General features: G+C 51.5%; 2 protein-coding genes across 12 annotated transcripts in view; one reads left to right on the forward strand and one right to left on the reverse strand.

The window, feature by feature from the left end:
* Positions 1 to 8,057, forward strand: part of Arhgef11 (Rho guanine nucleotide exchange factor 11) — a 117,277-nt gene extending 109,220 nt beyond the window's left edge. For 7 of the 10 annotated variants that reach the window (XM_028753341.1, XM_028753344.1, XM_028753337.1 and 4 more), the window contains 9 exons: positions 333 to 423; positions 1,109 to 1,234; positions 1,699 to 1,760; positions 2,596 to 2,808; positions 3,088 to 3,444; positions 4,410 to 4,538; positions 5,309 to 5,550; positions 5,782 to 5,971; positions 7,078 to 8,057. In XM_028753341.1, the coding sequence (XP_028609174.1) occupies positions 333 to 423; positions 1,109 to 1,234; positions 1,699 to 1,760; positions 2,596 to 2,808; positions 3,088 to 3,444; positions 4,410 to 4,538; positions 5,309 to 5,550; positions 5,782 to 5,971; positions 7,078 to 7,136 (1,469 nt within the window). In that variant the 3' untranslated portion in view covers positions 7,137 to 8,057. Of the gene's footprint in view, positions 1 to 332; positions 424 to 1,108; positions 1,235 to 1,698; positions 1,761 to 2,595; positions 2,809 to 3,087; positions 3,445 to 4,409; positions 4,539 to 5,308; positions 5,551 to 5,781; positions 6,007 to 6,690 lie in introns of all 10 variants that reach the window. The other 3 variants (XM_028753339.1, XM_028753342.1, XM_028753346.1) reach the window with 3 other exon arrangements.
* Lrrc71 (leucine rich repeat containing 71) lies at positions 6,956 to 18,657 on the reverse strand. Of its 2 annotated transcripts, none has more exons than XM_028753349.1 (15): positions 18,407 to 18,657; positions 15,811 to 15,960; positions 15,599 to 15,727; positions 15,407 to 15,482; positions 15,178 to 15,255; positions 13,293 to 13,361; positions 12,979 to 13,138; positions 12,822 to 12,905; positions 12,660 to 12,749; positions 11,762 to 11,911; positions 11,477 to 11,570; positions 11,011 to 11,099; positions 9,876 to 9,987; positions 9,454 to 9,575; positions 6,956 to 9,262 (listed from the first exon to the last, which is right to left on the reverse strand). In XM_028753349.1, exons 1-15 carry the CDS (start codon positions 18,564 to 18,566, stop codon positions 9,152 to 9,154), a joined length of 1,674 nt encoding a protein of 557 aa, XP_028609182.1. In that variant the 5' UTR covers positions 18,567 to 18,657; the 3' UTR covers positions 6,956 to 9,151. The 2 variants fall into 2 exon arrangements, with proteins under 2 accessions (XP_028609182.1, XP_028609181.1); XM_028753348.1 differs by having other exon boundaries at positions 9,876 to 9,990.
* Between the last annotated feature and the right edge of the window lie 355 nt (positions 18,658 to 19,012).

Genomic DNA, 19,012 nt, shown 5'->3' on the forward strand with positions numbered 1-19,012 from the left:
TTCTGATATGATGAGAAAGGGTAGGATTCCACACGCTCTGGGATCGCCCTCCTATGACACCTGACCTCCCCAAGCAGCTCAAAAGGGATGGAGTAGACATGAAAAGATTTGCTAAGCCCTAAGCATTGTGTATAAATCAGCACTCAGTTAGTAAAGCAAGAGAGAAGAATGACCCTGACAAATATCACTGGGGACCCAAAATTGCCTACATCACTTGTTTGTGAATCCCAGTTGATTCTGATGACCCAGCTCTATCTCATTGTTTTCTTCAGGTTAAGGACCATGTCTGCCATGCCCAGTATAGACTTTCTGGCTTTTCTTTCTTTACCCAGATAAACGAGCCTTCTTCATCATCTGCACTTCCGAGCTGGGCCCTCCCCAGATCTATGAGCTGGTTGCATTGACATCATCAGACAAGAATATGTGAGAATTGATTATGGGGTCCCATGTAACTTCAGTCCCCTGGGAACCAGAATGGTGTGTAGAAAGATTTGAGCACTAAGGCTAGGGCTGGGCCCAGAACAGCTCCTGGATGGAAGGCTAGGGAGAGACATAGGAGGTAGCATAGCACAGAGCAGCAGAGGCCACCACTCCAGGACATACCCAGACCCTGGGATGAGCATACCAAGTCCATGTATGACTCAGGCCCTGTCTCTTCCCAGGCTGTCTGTCTACCCTATGTTCTCAACATTGGCTGCCAGAGGTGGCACATCACAGTGGGCAGAGACAGGTTAAGTCAGATAGTTTCTTCCCCTTGGGGTTTTCATCTGTAAGGTGTCATTTGGGGAGGGAGCTATATACAGAGTATCTAACTTAAGTCTATATTAACATATATTACACTAATATATTAGTATATATAGAGTATAGCTTAGTACTAGACTTAACAAAGTATTAGTATCTAATAGTCAGAAAGAATAAGTCTTAGAAATCCAGGGGAACAGTCAGGGAGAAATGTTGATGGAGGTGTAGACCTGCCTAGCATAGGTTCCTTGAGACAGGGTGTAGAAAGGGCTTTGAAAGTTTTTGGCAGTGGGGTCCATCCACAGAGGACATGGGGTATGCCTGGCCTTGTTCTCACCACTAGCCCTGTGTTTGTGCCAAACAACAGATGGATGGAGCTCTTAGAAGAGGCTGTGCAGAATGCCACCAAGCACCCTGGAGCTGCCCCAATACCCATCCATCCCTCACCACCTGGATCCCAGGAGCCGGCCTACCAGGGCTCGCCCTCCAGCAGGTATGGTGCTGAGCTCTCCAGTTCCCAGCACTGTTTGCCTATCCAACCTGCTTGTTTCCTGATGCTCCTCAGTCTTTCATCCCTAGGGTAGACAGCCTCCTCAGGGAAATGCCATGGGGAAACAGTGGCTCTGGCAAATAGAGGAGCATGCCTCTGCTGTCTGCCTTCTATCCTCCCTGCTCTCCCCCACCACCTGTCACTTGGATACAATGGAGACTGCCTCAAAGGAGGCTTGAGGTATAGAGTACAGCTAGAAAAGCGAGCCACCATTCATTCTGTGCTGCCAGCCTGCACAGCCCAGTCAGGCGATAAGCTCCAGCACCTTCCCCTTGCACCCTGCTCCTTCATTGCCTGTGAAAGACATGAGGGGGCCAGGCTGGGATTCATGGCACCTTGACTAGGCTGGCAAAGCTAGAATTGCCACCAAGTGGTCTGCTCTAACCTTCCATGGTTTCTTCCCTCAGGGTAGAAATAAATGACTCAGAAGTGTATCACACTGGAAGAGAGCCCAAGGAACTATCTGAAGGTAAGGCCTCTCTATCCTGTGGGAGACCAGCATAGTCCATTGCTTATAGACAGATAGGATTACATTGAGGTGTCAGGTGATGAGTGTCTCTCAGGGCCAGAGGTATGAGGTCTGTGATAAAATGAGTGGAAGAGAACCGCAAGAGGGGAGTCTAGGGGAAGAGACTGATTGACAGCTTGAGCAACTCCACTGCCTCCATAGAAACAGGGTTAGCAGAAAAGACCGTGCCTGCTTCAGCCAGAGATTGCTGTCAGAGAGCAAGGAGTACAGGCACTCCAGGAGTGCAGGGTTAAGAAGCAGTTACTGGGATGGGATGGAGAAGCACAGTTTGCAGTAACTTCCCTTTGAGGTTTGTCTGGGGCCTTTTCGTTTTGTTGTTTTGGTAAATTAGTATCTTGAGTCTGGAGAAAAGTGTAGAGTTCCCTGCATACGTCACTCTTCCCTTTCCTTCCACTTAGACCGTCTTCCTCGGAGCCCTCAGGTCCTTCAGGGGTGCCCTCGTTATCTCAGTTAATAGTGTAGTTACTATTCTAATGCTCATACCCAGCTTCTAATGCTCATACCCTGATCCATTTTTGTCTTTTTTCCCATAATACTCCTCACCTTCTAACAAGTGCCTGACTTCCTACTTTATTTTTATTCCTTGTGTCCCTTCACTAAGACCTTAGGTTCCACTCTCAGGCACAAGTCTTTGTCTACTGGCATGGGTCAGGGGTCTGCTTCGTGAATTCCCATAGAACTTGTCAACCAGTGCTCCCAAGCCCTGGGTCTGCAGCCCGGACATGGCTGACCTCTTACATCTCCTCTTACGCCCTAACACACTCATCCAAAATAGGCGCCGGGCCTGAGCAGAGAGTTGAAGACGAGCAGCTGGTAGCACAAGAGGAGCCTGAGCAGGAGGAAGATGCAGAGGAGCTGAGGACCCTGCCTCACCCTCCCCCCTCCCTGGATGGAGAAAACAGAGGCATCAGGACAAGGGACCCTGTCCTTCTGGCCCTCACAGGCCCTCTGCTCATGGAGGGACTTGCTGATGCTGCCCTGGAAGATGGTGAGTGCTTCAAAGACACTGTCATTGGCCCTGGTGTCCCAGTAGCATAGACAATATGAATCTCACCTTCTACCTGCTCAAAGATTGTTACTCGTTATGCTTGAGGAGAGATGAATGCAGAAACGTCAGCTAGTCAGCCGGATCCCACCAGCCCCACCCTTAGGCTGCAGCAGACTGTGTTGATGCAGGAGCAGTGATACCTACCCCTCATCTCCCTGAGCTTCCCTTTAGTAGCCTCTGTGCAGTCATTCCCTAAGGAGGCCTCTGTCTTTCCTACAGTGGAGAACTTGCGTCACCTGATCCTGTGGAGCCTGCTGCCTGGTCACACTGTGAAGACGCAGACTGCTGGCGAGCCTGAGGATGACCTCACACCCACCCCTTCTGTCGTCAGCATCACCTCTCACCCCTGGGACCCAGGATCCCCAGGACAAGCTCCCACTATAAGTGACAGCACCCAATTCCCAAGGCCAGAGGGAAGCCAGCCAGAGGGTGAGCATGTTGCTCTCTGTTCTCTGGCACACCTGCCACCAAGGACCAGAAATTCTGGCATCTGGGACTCTCCTGAGCTGGATAGGAATCCAGCTGAAGAGCCTTCAAGCACAGAACCAGCAGGAAGTTACAAAGTTGTAAGAAAAGGTAAAATAAGTTTCTGTGGCCATTGTGTTCAGACTTTTGCTGGGGTAGAGGTGAGTGTGACATACTTGTTGCATCTTTCTCCTGAATACTATGTGAGCAAACTGGCACTGGGACCTGGGACAAGATAGTATTGATAGGAAGTCAGACAAGCAAGGTTCAGAGTCCTTGCTTGCTACTTAATGTTTGTGTGTCTTAAATTTCAAAGCATATCCCATTTTCCTTCTGTAACGGAAGACATTTCCTACCTCAAACAAGTATAGATCAACTTCCCAGTACAAGTTTTTTGCTATTCTTCATTGATTATCTGAAGAAAAAAAAAAGTCACTCTTCCCAAAGGACTCAGGCTTAGAGAGATGAGTACAAATCCTACAGTCTGTTACTCCAGAAAGTAGCTGAGCACACAGGGGCTTAAGGCAAAGCTGGGGAGACCTTTGGAAATAGGGACGATCTGGGAGCAAGTGCACGGTGGGGAGGGAGGGAGGGAGGGAGGGAGGGAGGGAGGGAGGGAGGGAAGGAGGGAAGGAGGAGATACTGTGGGCAGCTCTGTGACTACTCCAGTCAGATTTGAATAGACCAGTAGGGCCAAGGGTAGGGTGGGGCAGGCGGACCCTGCAGCGTGAGCTATGGAAGAAGGAAGGCTTGCCTGAGGAGTATGGCCAGAATAGTGAAGCCAGGCCTGGGCCACTGGAGGCTGAGAAGCCTGGCAGTGATTCCCTATAGTGCCTTGTGACACTGCCCCGTTCTCTTGGCCAAAGGCTGCCTCTCCCGGGCTTCTGGGAACTGACCTGCTTCTGATCTTCCAAGGTGACTTGGTGAAAGTTCTCTACAGCTCCTGGGACAGAGCCATGTATGATCTGTACTCACTTTGTGCTTTCCTTCCTTTACTCTTGCTCTCCTGCCATGTCCACTGTTTCTCCCTCCCCTTCTTGCTGCTTTCTCTCTTTTTCCCTTGCCTTGTCTCTCAGTCTCTGTACTCCCTGGTGGTGGTGTCGGTGCAGCCAAGGTGGAGGGCAGCAATGTTATCCCTGCACTACCAGAGAGTGGCCAGTCAGAATCTGAGCTATCTGAAGTGGAAGGCGGAGCACAGGCTACGGGTAATCAATTTCTCCTTGGAGCCAAGGCCAGGCCAGGCGGGAGCAGGGGTCCAGTGGGATAGTATTGGGCTCTTGTTGTCAGAGTTCTCTGTGTTCCCTGAGCTGTCTGAGCTGGGTGGGATGTAGCACTACATTAGCCCAGAGACAAGGACCTGTACCTCCAGCTTTAAGAATCCACTCACTGGGACGTATAGAAGCCCATTTCAGAGTTTAAGCAGCCTGTGTTCAGGTGAGGAAGAAGGCAAGGAAGTCTGACCAGCGCTTTCGCTGCAGTGTACTTAACCAACATCCTGAGCAACCACTTCCCCAGCCCTATGATGGGAAAGGGTTTGCATGGCTTTGCAGGTGGGGCCTCCAGTGACCCATTACCTATTTCTGCCGCCTATCTCTGACCTCCCCTCATCAGGTGATGCTTCTAGAGCTGGTGACATGTAGGGCAGTGTTGACATGCATCAGTAGGGTGTGAAGTGAGGTACTTGAAGCGTTGCTGCCTGCTGCTTTCAGAGAGGCCTAAAACCCTGCCCCTCCTTCCTTCCCTCTTCTCACTGAGCATCTTACCCTGGCCAGTGGGCCTGGCCAGTGGCCAGACTAAGAACAGTTGCCATCTAAAGAGAAAAGGGCCTCTGGGAGTCTGATAGGCAGCGTGGCCCTGTAGGTTGTCTGTAGACATCTCCTTGGCCTTTTCTGTCACAGGGTACACTGGGGGCGTAGGAGAATTACTCAGGCATCTCTGCTTGTCTTCTGATTCCTTTCTCTTGCCATTGGGACAGGGAACTGTTTCTATGTCAGCATGCCAGCAGGACCTCTGGACTCCAGCACTGAGCCTACTGGGACACCCCCAAGTCCCTCGCAGTGTCACCACCTCCCTACATGGCCAGCAGAGCCTCAGCACCACAGGGGAGTCATTGGGGGTCAGTGTTCCGGCCACTCCCCCTCCAGCCTGGTCCTCAGGGATGTGGGTGTGGTCTTCCACACCATCGAGCAGCTCACTATCAAACTTCACAGACTCAAGGTGAGGAACATGGCCTTAGGCCAGGAAGCCTTCCATCCACTACCCAGGACAGTTCCTGAGAGGGAAAGACTAGGTCCTCACACCTGCTAGACAGACATTTCACCATTAAGTCGCATCCCCAACTCAGGAAGTGTTTGTCTTCAACTGGAGTTCTAGGCTACCCTGCCTACCCTACCACACCTGCTCTGAGCCTTAGCGCTGGGACTCAGACACCTCCTGCACCTCTTCTAGGACATGGAGCTGGCCCACAGAGAGCTGCTCAAGTCCCTTGGAGGAGAGTCATCTGGTGGAACCACACCTGTGGGAAGTTTTCACACAGAGGCAGCCAGATGGACAGACTACTCTCTCTCTCCTCCAGCCAAGGAAGCCCTGGCCTCTGACTCCCAAAACAGTCAGGAGCGGGGATCCTGCCCTGAAGAAGGTAATCCTGCGTGTGCACCTGAGGGGACGCCATGAGTAAGTGTAAACAAGTAGTGAGGCATGCTTCCATGACTCCTTCCCACGAGACGAGCGAGCACATCCCTCAGCTTCACAAAGACATATTTGCCAGCCAGAGTGCTGTACCTTTCTCAGCGCTCAGGAAACAGAGGCAGCTGAATTTCTGTAAGTTTGAGGTTACCCTAGACTATATATATAGTTTCAGGCCAACAAGGGGGCTGAGGGGGCACCATCGGTCAGAGAACTACCTCAGTTATGTGTTCTTGCCTTCCACCCTAAGGCAGGATCTATGCTCACTGCTGGATAAGCCAGGCTGGCTGGCCCACCAGCTTCTTGATGTTGTCTTCTGTTCCTAGTTGTTCTGCCTATCCATTGAACTCTCTCTAGCCCCAGAAAGTGATCATTTTAGACAAGCTGAACAGAGGCTCCCCCCAAATAGGGACTCATAGCACAGAACCCCTTGCCTGCATATAAGTCTATATACCACATGCATGCAATGCCTAAGGATGCCAGAAGAGGACTGAAAGTGGAGTTACAGGTGGTTGTGAGCTGCCATGTGGGTGACGGGAATTGAACCTGGGTCCTCTGGAAGAGTAGAAAGTATTCTTAACCACTGGGCCATCTCTCCAGCCCCCAGAACCCTCTTTTTATGTTGATTTGAGGAAGTAATGCACCAGGAGAGCCTTCTTACCTCTCCTGCAGGTTCTTAGTGGCTCCAACCTGGATTATCAGGGCAAGGCCACTGCAATGGCCCAATTCAGAAAGTTAAAACACCTAACCTGTCTTGATTTTGGCGGCTGGAAAGAAATGCTGTCCCACAAGAAACAAGGCTTGGACTGACAAGATGGCTCACCAAGCCTGACCATCTGAGATCGAGCCCCAGGATTCACATATGGAAAGAGACTGACTCCAGCAAGTTGTCTGGCTTCCACACATGTTCTATTACACATAAGGGAAAAAAAAGTCATCAAATTTCTAGAGCTTTATTAAGGCTTTGTCACAGACGGCTGGTGCTGAAGAGTCAGCCAGAGACACGAAAGAGAACATCCCAAATGTAGCCAGCTGCTCACCCTCACCATCTCCCCACAGGCTCCGACACCCCCCTGGAAGACAGTGCCACAGACACAACTGCGTCACCAGGACCATAGCCATCCAGACAACCAGAGTCTGGCCAGAGCCAGAGCATAACCCTAGGAGACCCAAGCCTCCCCTTGAAAGATGCCGTGGCCGGGGAACCCCTCATTGTTGCCTGGTCTGTTCCCACCAGACAGTCCTGCTTAGTGTCTCGTCCTCCTGTTAGCCCAAGCCTCCATGGCTTTCATCTCCTAAGCATGCTGACCACAACAGAAAGGCCTCCACCCCACATAACCAGTGTGGGGTGTGCTGTGCACACAGTGCCCTCGGGTATGCATGTCAAAGGAGGAGGCTTATGTGTACATGCACTTTTTTCCTCCCCTTCTTCCTAGGCCCCGAGACAGCCCAGTTCCTGGCTCTCCTCTCTGCCCCTTTAATTTCCTATAAATATGTCTATTGTATGTGTATCTTTGCCACTGTAAATAACTTGGCCTTTTTTTCTGTCCCTGGCATGTTCAACCAGTCACAGAGAGCCAGGCAGCAGCCCAGCTCAGGGTCATGATTGTTTATGTCCCACTGGCAGGGAGGTCTCCCAGACTCCAGGGCCCACCTCTGAAGCCTAGGCCTTCTCACTGTCAGGAGATGCCCCTGCAGGGAGCATCTTGCCCAACCCTTCCCCACTTGCCCCATAGAAACAAATACAACAGGTACAGATCTCAAAACAGACCCCCAAGAGAGATGTGGAGTGGATTGCTGGAGTTCCTGAGTTAAGTCAGGGCTTCCCTTCCCAGGGGCCACAGCACCATTGGCTCATCGCCCTGTCCTCACGATGAACATACACACTGTGCTAGGTGTATATATACATATATATAAATATATATAATATATAAAATATAGATATGGAAATGACTGTTTTGCTGTTAAAATAATGTATACGCTTATTTTCTTCCTTTCATGGTTAAGATTTTTTTAAAGAAAAGTTAAATATTCTTCCATTGTGGTTGTATGATTCTTAGACTGATAGAGGGTGTGAGACTGCCGGTTGTGACTGGTCAAGAATGGGTAGAGGGCGCCAGAGAGCCCCTGCCACGCCATTGTACACCAGGTCTTTCTACCTGTCCCAAAGTGAAAGTGTGTAGACCTTCTCAGCAAAGGTTGGGCGACTGACTCTGGCCCAGAAAAGGACATTGTGGTTACTTCACACAAAGGAACAGGGCTGCTGTGACCTACTCTCACAGATGTAAAACATGAGGGGGAAGGTCACACACTGCCCTCCTCCTTCCCATGATCAGGAGTAGCCATGGCAGTTGAGCAAGTGTGGGGCTGAAGCCAGCTTTAGAAGACCTGGTCCATAACTGGAGAGGCCATGGTGCATCTTGATACCGTGACTCAGACTTAGAGCAATTGGAGAGATCCCTGGAACCACTTGCCAGCCAGTACTGAGGCGGCCAGTGCAGAAGATGGAGCTCTGGTAGGTAGAGGTGACAGAGGGACTAGAGATGAGGGAGATGTCCCCTTTACCTTGGTTGGAAATCCCCTGTAGGTTGGCATGGGCTCTCCAGAATCTTTAGCGGAAGCAGCCCCACTCTGGATGTCCATGGTTTCTAGCTGCTGACCTGCCATGTCTAATGTTTGGCCTTTGCTATGCAAATTCGATACAATACCCTCTCCAGAGTGCCTCCATCTTTTACAGCAGAGCCCTGGCCTCTTGAAAATCAGACAAATACATAGAGATAAGCATCAGAGAATGCTAGGGGATGGGCCCTAGTTCCAAGCCTGCTCCCTCCATCAGTTATGCTAACTGACCCCCATCATCCTAAGGCTGTGTGCACACTGACAGAGATGGCCTGGGGGATGCTGCTGGGACTCTCAGAGCAATGGCCCTAGCCAGAAGCTCAGCTCATCCCCCAATGGAGCCATGGCGTGATTCAGCCAACATTTGGCCATGTCTAGCCAGGGAATATAAACAGACTCAAGAACCCAAATGTTCCAAACAGTTCTGGAGTGATTTTCAAAGAACAGCACAGCAAGAGACTATGTTACTGGTCCAAGATACCTCCCATGGAGATAGAGGCTGCCTATAGGAGGCCTAGGTAGCTGCGGCCTCCTCCTCCCTGGCCTTGGCCTTCACAGGGTCCCTTGGCAACATCAGTTCTTGAATCATGATGTGTGTTTGACACTGTGGGTCAAAGCAATTTTTCTGAAAGAGGAAAAAAAAAAGTTAACAGGATGAAGATTTGCCTCCAGGAGAAAACAATGCCCTGGACAGAGTTTTAGGGCTGTCAAACGGGAAGGCAGGCACAGCATTGTTAACTGCAGAAAACATGGGTTACTGCCTTGAAACAAAGAATCGGGGCAAGGAGACCTTCCAGAAGTGGGCTGCAGACTTACCGCCAAGGACAGCCACAGCAGTCCCAGGGGGGCCTTGGATGAAGTCCTGGACTTGGAGACCTGAACCTGGTATTGCACAGCAGTGAGGAAGCCTTCCAGCCCCACCTCTGTGATTTGGTTTCCTAAGGGGAAGCACAGACAGTGGCATCTGACATCACTGGCAGCCTGGCTCCCCTTCACTTCCCTTTACCCTGCTGATGCCTCTCCTCCACCTAGCTATCTTACCCATGTCACTACTGCCCTGGGTCACCTCCCTGACCCAGGACTTCCTCTCCAGCCCCAGCCCCAGCCCCATGGGTCTGACAAGATGATGCTCAACTATTGGAGAATTGAGTCCATCCCATGGAGCTGGAGTGGTACCCCTTAGCAGGATGGAGCCCAGGGAATCCCATGGTAAGGATAGGCAAGGCTAGTAAACATACGGAGCAGGTTGAGGTGCAAAAGGACCTTGTTCCCAGGCAAGAAAACCTTCCCATCTCGGTGTTCCACAGGCTCCAGGAGAGGGTTAACCATCTCTGTAGCTTCAACAACCAGCTGCTAAAGCAGAATACTAATTGCAGCAGAGGAGAGGGGAGCTGGTCAACAGGCCATTCATTCATTCATTCAACATACAGGCTTTGACTGCTGGTTATAATTCAGGGTCTGTCCTAGGTGCTGGAGAAACAAAGATAAATAACCCATATCCTCAAAAAGTTCCTTGGTGTGGGGGAGCCAGAGAATTAAACAGGAATGTGATGTGGAGGGGCCCTGAGAGCAGAGGACTGTGGGAGTGTAGACCTTAAAAGGCAGCCTGGGAGTGAAAAGTGAAGGTGTGCACTCAGATGGAGAGGGTCAGTTCCCCAGGCAAGGAACGTGGCAGGTACACAGGCAATGGAGCCTTGAGTCCACACAGGACTGAGGTTCTAATGAGGATCTGTAACTCTTCCTTAAAGAGAGTAGTCTGAAAACTGATGCTCCTGGTGAGAAGGGGCAGTCTGCTTAAGACAAAGGCAGAGACCGTAACATGGGAATTACAAAACCGTCTTCCTTGTTCCATCTAACTTGCTCTTCTGCCAGAACTTGACTTGGGTGCCAGGAAAGACTTCTAAAGGACAAGACTTTCAATTCCAGGAGCGTATGAGAGGGTCATGGAGTCTCATGGAGAGAACCACTCAGATGTAGGAGAGAGGACTGGGAGCCAGGAAGTAGGTGGCCCAGGAAGACTTCCTAAGGAAAGACACTGAAAGGGTCCAGCAGCAGAAGAGGGTCTGATGGAAGAGTCCTATGTGGAGCAGAGTGTGACTGAAAGTGCCTTAGGGAGTGCCTCAGGGTAAGAGCAACCCATCCTCGTGCAGACGTCAGGTGGTCGAGGGCTGGTGGTGAACTGAGGACCTTAGAGAACAGCCTCAGTTGGGCAGCAGGTCCTGAGTGGGGCTTCCCCTAGACAAGGAGGTAAAGGGACCTGCCACATGGGAAGGGAAGTGGGGAGTTCTGAGTGTCCCCTCCACAGTGCAGGTTAGCTAGCATGCCCTGCCTCAGCAGTGAGGGCTGGGAGGCACACTCCTGGGGCCCACTTACTTCTGACTCCAGGAGGATGCTGCGCTTCTCTTTGGCCCCAATCTTCATCGCTTTTCCCTTGCTCATCTTCTGCTCAGGGATGGTTACCTCTGGGACCAGAAGAGGAGCCAGAATGCACAGAGCAGACCCCCTGACACCACCCAAACTCCCCAGAGAAAGGGGCTTGGTAAGGCAGACTTCCCAAACTCTGAGATTTGGGGAAAACATAGGGACATCTACAATGAGCTCCCATCCAGCTGGCAGGTTTCTTTTCTGAGGACAGCCATGGAGGTCTAGTCCTACAAGTCCTATAAGATAAGCCACAGTGTGTGGACCAAGTGGTCACTCATTGTAAACAAGGCCCAGGGGGAGTCTTGAAAGATCAGATCCTGGCAGACAGAGCCAGGCCAAAACCAAGCTCCTGCACCCTACCCAAAGCTCTTCCTCTGTGTGGGGAAGATTCCCGTAGAGGGGTGCTCACACTTACTCCCCTTGCCTGCCTTTGTGGCATCTTCTTTCTTAGGGGTTCCTTGTGTGGGTGACTGCCCAGCTCCCAGCTTCTCTTCCTTCTTTACAACTTCCTAGGACAGGTGTGAGAAGACATAATGATGGGTATCCTGCCTTCCAGAGGGAAGATAGACGAAGGCTTGGCCTGAGAGACATCGTCAAAGGCCAGATCCACTTGCCCTCCTTCCTACTACCCTGTATATACACCTTGGAAATCTTCCCCTGCCCATTGAGACCCAAGGCTCCCTTTAACCAGCACACCTACCCCCGACTTCTCCTTTTTCTTGCCTAGGCCTTTAGGGGCTTTCATTGACTGCAGCTTTTCTTGCTTGTCCACCAAAGTAACATTGCTGATCCCCAGCGTCTGAGACTTCTCACGGTCTGCTTTGGAGTCCCCATAACGGGAGGAGGAAGGCTGCACTCACAAATGGGAGGGTGTAGAGAAAGTAACTAGAGCCTTGCCCTTGTCCTTCCCCCTCCCCCTTGCCTATCCATCAGTTCAGGACAGAGTTGCTGTTGGCAAGAGAGAGACCAGAAATGGTAGAGAATGAGCTGGAAGCTCAGACTCTCAAAGGACAGGGAAATAACCCACCTTGAATTTGAATTTAAATATATTTATTTATTCTTGTATTATTGCAGTACTGGGGATCAGACCCAGGGCCTTGTGTGTGTTAGGTGAGTGTTCTACCATTCTGTGTCTCCAGACCTTGGTTTTCTTGAACTAGGATCTCTGTAGCTCAGGTTGTCCTTGAACACATGTTTCATCTGCCTCCTAGCTGCCTAGCCAGCAGATTTTGTTGAGCTAAGTGCTAGGCAGTATTCCAAATGTGCTATACTAACTCATTTAATCATCTCAATTCTGTGAAGAAAGTAACAGCTACCCTGCTTAGTTGAGGAAAGTGCAGCCCCCATGAGTTCAAGATCAGAAAGAAACTGGTAATATGGCCGGGAGGATTTTGAGCCAGGTGGTCTCAACAGCATCTTCTCTCTTAACTATAATGTCAGAGTAGCTGTATAGTTAGAGTCTCAAGTTGGGTTTGGCAGACCTTAGCTCTGGAAAATCCAGAAGGGCAAGGGGATTCGGGGAATTTAGGAGTCCTGGACAGAAAAGCAGCCGACCTGGAAAACAAATGCAGCTGTCCTGGAACCAGGCAGCTTCTCACCGATCGAGACCGCTCCTGTGTTCCTTTCACCAGCAGCAGGCGCCGCCGCTCCACCACCTCCCTGTGGGTCAGCTCAAAAGGGCGCAGGACCTGAGGCAAGGCCAGCTTCCTGCATCAGACACCTGCATCAGATCCCCTGCCCCGCCCAAGGTGCCAACCCACCTCGGCCAGCTTCAGTGCTCCCTTATCTTGAATGCGGTTGTGCGCTAGGGACAGCCAGAGGAGAGAGCGATTCAGCCTCAGGCCCTGAAGAACAAAGTGACTTGTCAGCCAAGGACAAGCTGGCACCCCCAGGCAGGAAGCGTCCCACCACACGCACATCCGCGATGTAGCCCGCGCCCTCATCCCCGATGTGGTTGAATGCCAGGTTCAGTGAAACAAGGGTCCGGTTGCTGTTGTGCAGTGTGGACAGTGCCTGGCCCAGGAGCTGCGCCCCGTGGTCGTTGATGTTGTTGTTTCTCAGAGACAAGTGAACGATCCTGGAGCAGAGGGAGAACTGGTATTCCTGGGGCTCTAATAGACTAGGTGGAGGAGCAAGCATTAGAGGTGCCTGGGATAAAGAAAGGTAAGGGCTAAAGGTAACCTGGAAGGGTAGACAGGCCAAGACGGGGAAGCGAGGTTAAGGACACTCACGTGCTGTCCAGTCCCATTAGCTTGTTGAAGGACTGCTCCGGTATTGGGTTCCCCTCCAGAGATACCTTCCTAAGAGGGAGAGGGATCTGAGACCTTGGAAACACCACTGAGGCCACACAAGTGGGAAGGAAATAGAGAGAAGGGTGGATATTTGGGGAGCATCTGGGAAATTGAGCCTAAGGATATCCCCCAATATAAGAACTAAATCTATGACAATTCCCCAGGCTAAAATTCCAAAAGCATGGCCTGTGGTATAGTGGTCTCTAGGGTGGCCTTGATTGAGCCCTACTTCTAGGTACCCAGGCCATGCTGGGTAATCCTGTCTAATGTGGTAGCTAGAACTAGTGGCATTTGTTTGTGTTGGGGGAAAGGGGTGGTGGTGTTTTGTTTTTCTCTGTGTAGCCCTAGCTGACCTAGACTAGGCTGGCCTCAAGCTCAGAGATCTGCCTACCTCAGCCTCCCAGTCCTGGGATTAAAGTTGTGTATGTGTGTGTACTAGTGATACTCTCAATGAACAGACTATGGCAAAAATGATAGGATGTCATTTCTGAGTGACAAGGACTGGTTTCCATCCTCGGTGCTCTCAGACCCTTAGCCAGGTCACGGGAAGGCCCACAGGCACCACATAAGCCAGCTGAGAAGGAGAGTCCCTTGCCTCAGTTCCCCCCGAGAGGACCACAGTCCCAAGTAGAGCTTTCCTGTAGCCTCAAGCGTGAGTCGGGGCACCCAGCCACTCTGTTTCAGAGGATCTCAGGGGACCTCTCAAGGGTCCCCTCATTTGGTTGGTTGATCTGTTTGGTTTTGAGACAGGGCTTTGAGCCTCAAAGCCTCCTGCCTCAGCCTCTTCTGCACTCCAGGTTTAGGCTCACACATGTGTCATCACACTCCACACTCCTGATTGTTTGAAGCTACTATATTCTTTGGTTACTTTGTCTCACCGCAGGGCCCTCGGCCCTCTACAAGGCAGGAACTTCTCTCACAGTCCTGAGAAAATGGAACCAATGGGCAGAAAGTTCTCTGTTCAAATATTTCCCATGGTCTATAACTGCTGCTCGGCCTTTCCGGCTGCCTTGTTTCATATAAACAATTCATTTTATGTCATCTTTTTCTTTTTTTTTTTTTCATTTTAAGTCATCTTATGCTGATGTGGTTTATTCTTACATCATGAATTCATAGGGCTCTTTTTCTGCCAACTCATTTGCTTCTACTCCCCTGCCCCCAAAGATACAGCCACTGCCCTCAGGGAACATGCATCCAACTCACAGGAGGAAAGCCCACCTGTATAGCACTGAGAGGTACTACTTGTGAAGCAAGGACTGACTCTAGGGTCCTGTGGGAGGCTGAAAAGGGGCAGACAGCAAAGTTGGCTTTGTCCTTTGTACAGCAAACTAACTGGCTACTTTTTGTTTAGTTGGTTGGTTTGGTGTTGTTGGGGGTTTTTTCCTTGTGTGTATGTGTGTAGTACAAGACAGGGTTTCTCTTTGTAGCCCTAGCCATGCCTGTCCTGGAACTCACTCTGTAGACCAGGCTGGCTCGGACTCAGGGATCCGCCTGCTCTGCCTCTCAAGTGCTGGGATTAAAGGTGAGCACCACCACCGCCCGGCTGTAGTGCTGTAGTCAGCTACCTTAAACCTGTTTCTGCCCCCACCCATCCCTGTGATTCCACAGAGAGAGGAGAGTGAATGAGACCTCCAAGAGCTCTATGGACGCCATGTGGACTAAAACAGCGGCTTCTCAGGTGGGAATCCCACCACCCAGCAGACATGGGCTAAGTTAAGCCCCATTCTCACAGAGATGCCAGCCTAGGTCTAACTCTGCAGGTAACTGGTTCCCCTCACACACCCCAGCCAGGCCACATAGGCACTTGGGCCTGACCACAACTGACCTGAGTGTAGAGGAACAAAGAGGCAGAAGGGCGATGAAAGTGGTCAGGGTCTTATCTGTCAGTCCCACCTTCCACAAGCTGATATTAGAAACAGAAACAGCTGGACACCATGTCCCACAGGAAGCCTCTTCTCACAGTCCCCCAGACACACCCTCCACCCTCCCCAGCAGAGCCCACTGCTGTCTCTTTTCAAGCCAGCCAGAGGCTGACCTCCCACAATGCCTCTCACTTGATGGCCTGCAGCTGGCTGAGGGAGGGTAGACATTTGGAGAAAATACCCAGAATCCGATCTTCAACTTTCCAACCTGACAAGAGAAAGGCCAAAGTAATCTCAGGCCTGGAAGGAGCCTGGTATGAACTGCTGTGAGCCAGTAGGGGGCGGGGCTGCACGGGGTAATGAGCGGCGAGGGCGGATCATCACCTCGGATGTAGATCTCTTTTACGGCCTTGCTGTCCTCCTGCTCCAGCTCCACTTGAATGGTAGGCCGAAAAAACACATACTTGCTCTCCAGGCTGTTCTGGCTACAGGATGCCGACAGTCTCTGGTCATCTAGAAGACAGAGAGAAACGTGAGAGTACCTGGGGCTCCAGCGTGCCCCGCCCAGTGAGTAAGCTGAGTGGGCTGTGGCTCACCTTGGGCTGGTTTTTCTGTCAAGGAGGCGGAAGGGATAGAGCTCTGTTGGGCCCGTGGCCGGGTGACAACTTTGGGAAAGTCCGTGTAGCCTGACCGTGTGCAGAGCTCAGCGAAGTCTGTCTCCAGGACCCCAGTGCACTGGTACTCCTCTGCAGGGCAGCAGTAAAGTGGGCCCGCCTGCAGTGCGGGGTAACCTCCACCCTCACAGCCGCCCCAGCAGCAGTAAAGTGGGCCCCGCCTGCAGCGCCGCGGTAACCTCCACCCTCGCAGCCGCCCCAAGTGGAAGCTGCTTTGCTAAGACCAAAGCCGAAAACGCTGAAGGAAAGCAAGAGTTCACAGAAAGGGACCTACACCTACCTAACCAGGTTGCTGACCTGTTTGACACTTTTATAGTACTTGCTAGTCAGTGTCCCAGCGTTTGTAAAGGTTTTAGAGATTCTCCTTGCCTTGATAAGTTCTGTTAAATCAGTCATACCTACCACCTACCATCCTGAGACTCTGCAATAAGATTACAAATCTGGTGTCTGATACCCCCAAGGGACTCTCTTCAGTTCTTACCATGGTAGCTCAGGAAGGGGGCCTGCCTAAGCTCCACAACAGTGTCAGCTGTGCCTGGCCTTCTACAATAAATCTGTGCAATAAGGGAGCCTGGCCCCAGGTCACCAAGAGGCCGCATGACACAGAAAGCCTGAGAACTCTTTGGGGAAGAGGCAAGAGACGCTTGGCTCCTGTGGCCAGCTGTCAGTGGAAACTCAGACACATGGGAAACGGTCAACCAGTTAGCCCGTCTACTCATCTCACACTCAGAAGGAGATGCATGGAGAGCGGGGGCCCCTGCTGACTGGATGCCCCCTCCACCCTTCTTAGCATCACTCACCTCTCAAGAGCAGAGCCTCTCAAACCTTCACATCCATGGGAACCACCTGAAGAGTCTGTTAAACCCCCCTCCTGGGCCCGTGACAAAGCTCTCACGGATTTATTCCTACAAGACTGTCTCAAAAGAATTTATTCCTGTTCTCAGACCAACGCTAAACGGCCCCAACCCACACACAGATTGAGAAACTAGTCACCAGATGGAGTCTACACACCTGTCAGCCACATCTGCCCTGCCAGGACATACAATGGCAACCGTGAAAGTCTCTGTGATCTCCATGTTGCCCGCCCTGTACAGTAGTCACTTGATTCTCGTCCCTGCATCTGCCAAAGCTGCTCAGGCCATCCTTGCTAGGGCCTTCTGCTTTGCGTCTCTTCAGGCAGAGTCCTGACCCATCTTAGGTTCAGGTTTGAACATTCCAGCACCCTAGCAGTTCCCAACGTGTTCACTCTGCCACTCTTCATTCCTGCAGAGCCTGGCTCCTGAAGACCCGCCCCTGCTCCTGAAGTCCCCCCCCCCACGTGCTCCTGAAGGCCCGCCCCTGCATGCTCATGAAGGCCTCCCATGCTCCTGAAGTACCCCCCCACGTGCTCCTGAAGGCCCGCCCCTGCATGTTCATGAAGGCCCTTCCCTACATGCTCCTCTCAGCTTTCTTCCCATGAGTGTCATCTCCACCCAGCTGGCATCCCAGGCTAGAAACCTGGAACTCGGTCATTCGGGGTTCTTCTCCATCCCCCTCATCCTTCACCAACTTCTACCTCCCAGGAGCCTAACACACCCTCTCACACCTTCAGTGTCTTATGCCAATTCCACAGTTCCTGGACTGGGCTACTCAGAGTCACGATCACCTTTCTGCTGCCCTTCTGTTTCCTGTCTCCTCCATGCACAGCCAGAGTTTCTTTTTCTCTTTTACTCCCTTGGGTCACAGTCTTGCTGTGCCCACGATTTATAAGAAACTTAGTGCCTCCTGCCTCAGCATCCCAAGTGCTGGGATCACAAGTATGTGCCCTTTCTGTGCCCAGTGAACACTGTCCTATCTTGTCTTCCCTATGAAAGATGCTTTTTCTCCAGTTCCTCATACCCTGCCTGTCCCTGGGCATTAGCACTGACAGGGAAATGGCACCTGTCAAAAGGTAGGCAGGCCGTCAGCATCTTTTCCCAGGGTGTTTTATTTCCATTCCAGCAAAAACAGGGTCCTGACCCTCTTTAATAACAAAAGCATCGAATTTGTATCAAGATGCCTTCTGACATACTCTCATTTGTGCTTAATTGGTTCAAATTGGGTTCTGTCACTTGCAACATGAAAAGCCATGGTCCTGTGTATCCAACTTGAATGGTTTTCTTTAAATGTGCCCAAGCAGAACTGTGACCATGGCCACAAGGCAGATACTCAAAAGTAACTGTTGTCTAAATGAATATCCACAGAGCTGTGTTCATAAACCTTCCCACAGCACCACGGGATCTTCTCAGCACAACCCCAGGCTTCTCTGGCCTATCTTATCACATCTTACAGTGTTATGTCAGCAGCCCTGGGCAATGTGTACTCTTTAAGACCAACCCCTGAGGAGAAGGGATGTGGTGATCTACATTTGATCTTGGAGAAGATAGGTAGGCCTCTGAGTTCTGGGTTAGCCTAGTCTATATAGCAAGATGCAAACCAGTTTTAATTTCAAAAAGAAAAAGCCAAGTCCAATTAACCCAACCGTGCCCTGCCAGCATACCGGGATTTTTTGGCTCTTCCTCACCCACCGGAGGCAGGGCACTTGCTGTCTTATCTTTAGCAGCCCGATCCCCCTTCTTGGTTACTGCACCGGATGACTTCTGGGCCCCAGGACGTGGTGTCCTGGGTGAGGTCCCTGTAGCGCTTGGCTCACTTGACATAGTGGTGGTTTTGGAACCCTCGAGTGAGAGGCAAGATGAAACAGGACTCTGTAGGCCTCACCCTGAGGAGCTCCACTCAGCCAAGCGACTCTGCGACTGCCCTCTCCAGGGCAACCGAGACTGATTGGGTGGGGCTGTGGCCAGAGCAACCGGCAAAGAATGCACGTGGAGAGCCCTGACCCAGCCCCGCCCCCCACCCCGGGGCCAGAACCAGTGGGCGTGGCTAGGCAGGTTGGGGGTCTGTGTAAACAGAGAAGCTTTCAAGCAGCCTAGAATAGTAGGGCATAGATGCATGGATTCTAGGGTAGTGCGGGTAGGCCCCTAACGGTCTGTACTCCCAGAGGGGAGTTGGGGGAGAGGACACACTGAGCCAGACGGTGGTAGGAGAGAGTGCCTTGTGAAGGGCCCAAGTGGTAAGGGCTCAGGCTATGCTGAGTTCTCCTCCA

The sequence above is a fragment of the Grammomys surdaster genome, unplaced genomic scaffold (assembly GCF_004785775.1).
Source record: "Grammomys surdaster isolate TR1022 unplaced genomic scaffold, NIH_TR_1.0 125946, whole genome shotgun sequence".
Classification (NCBI taxonomy): Eukaryota; Metazoa; Chordata; class Mammalia; order Rodentia; family Muridae; genus Grammomys; species Grammomys surdaster.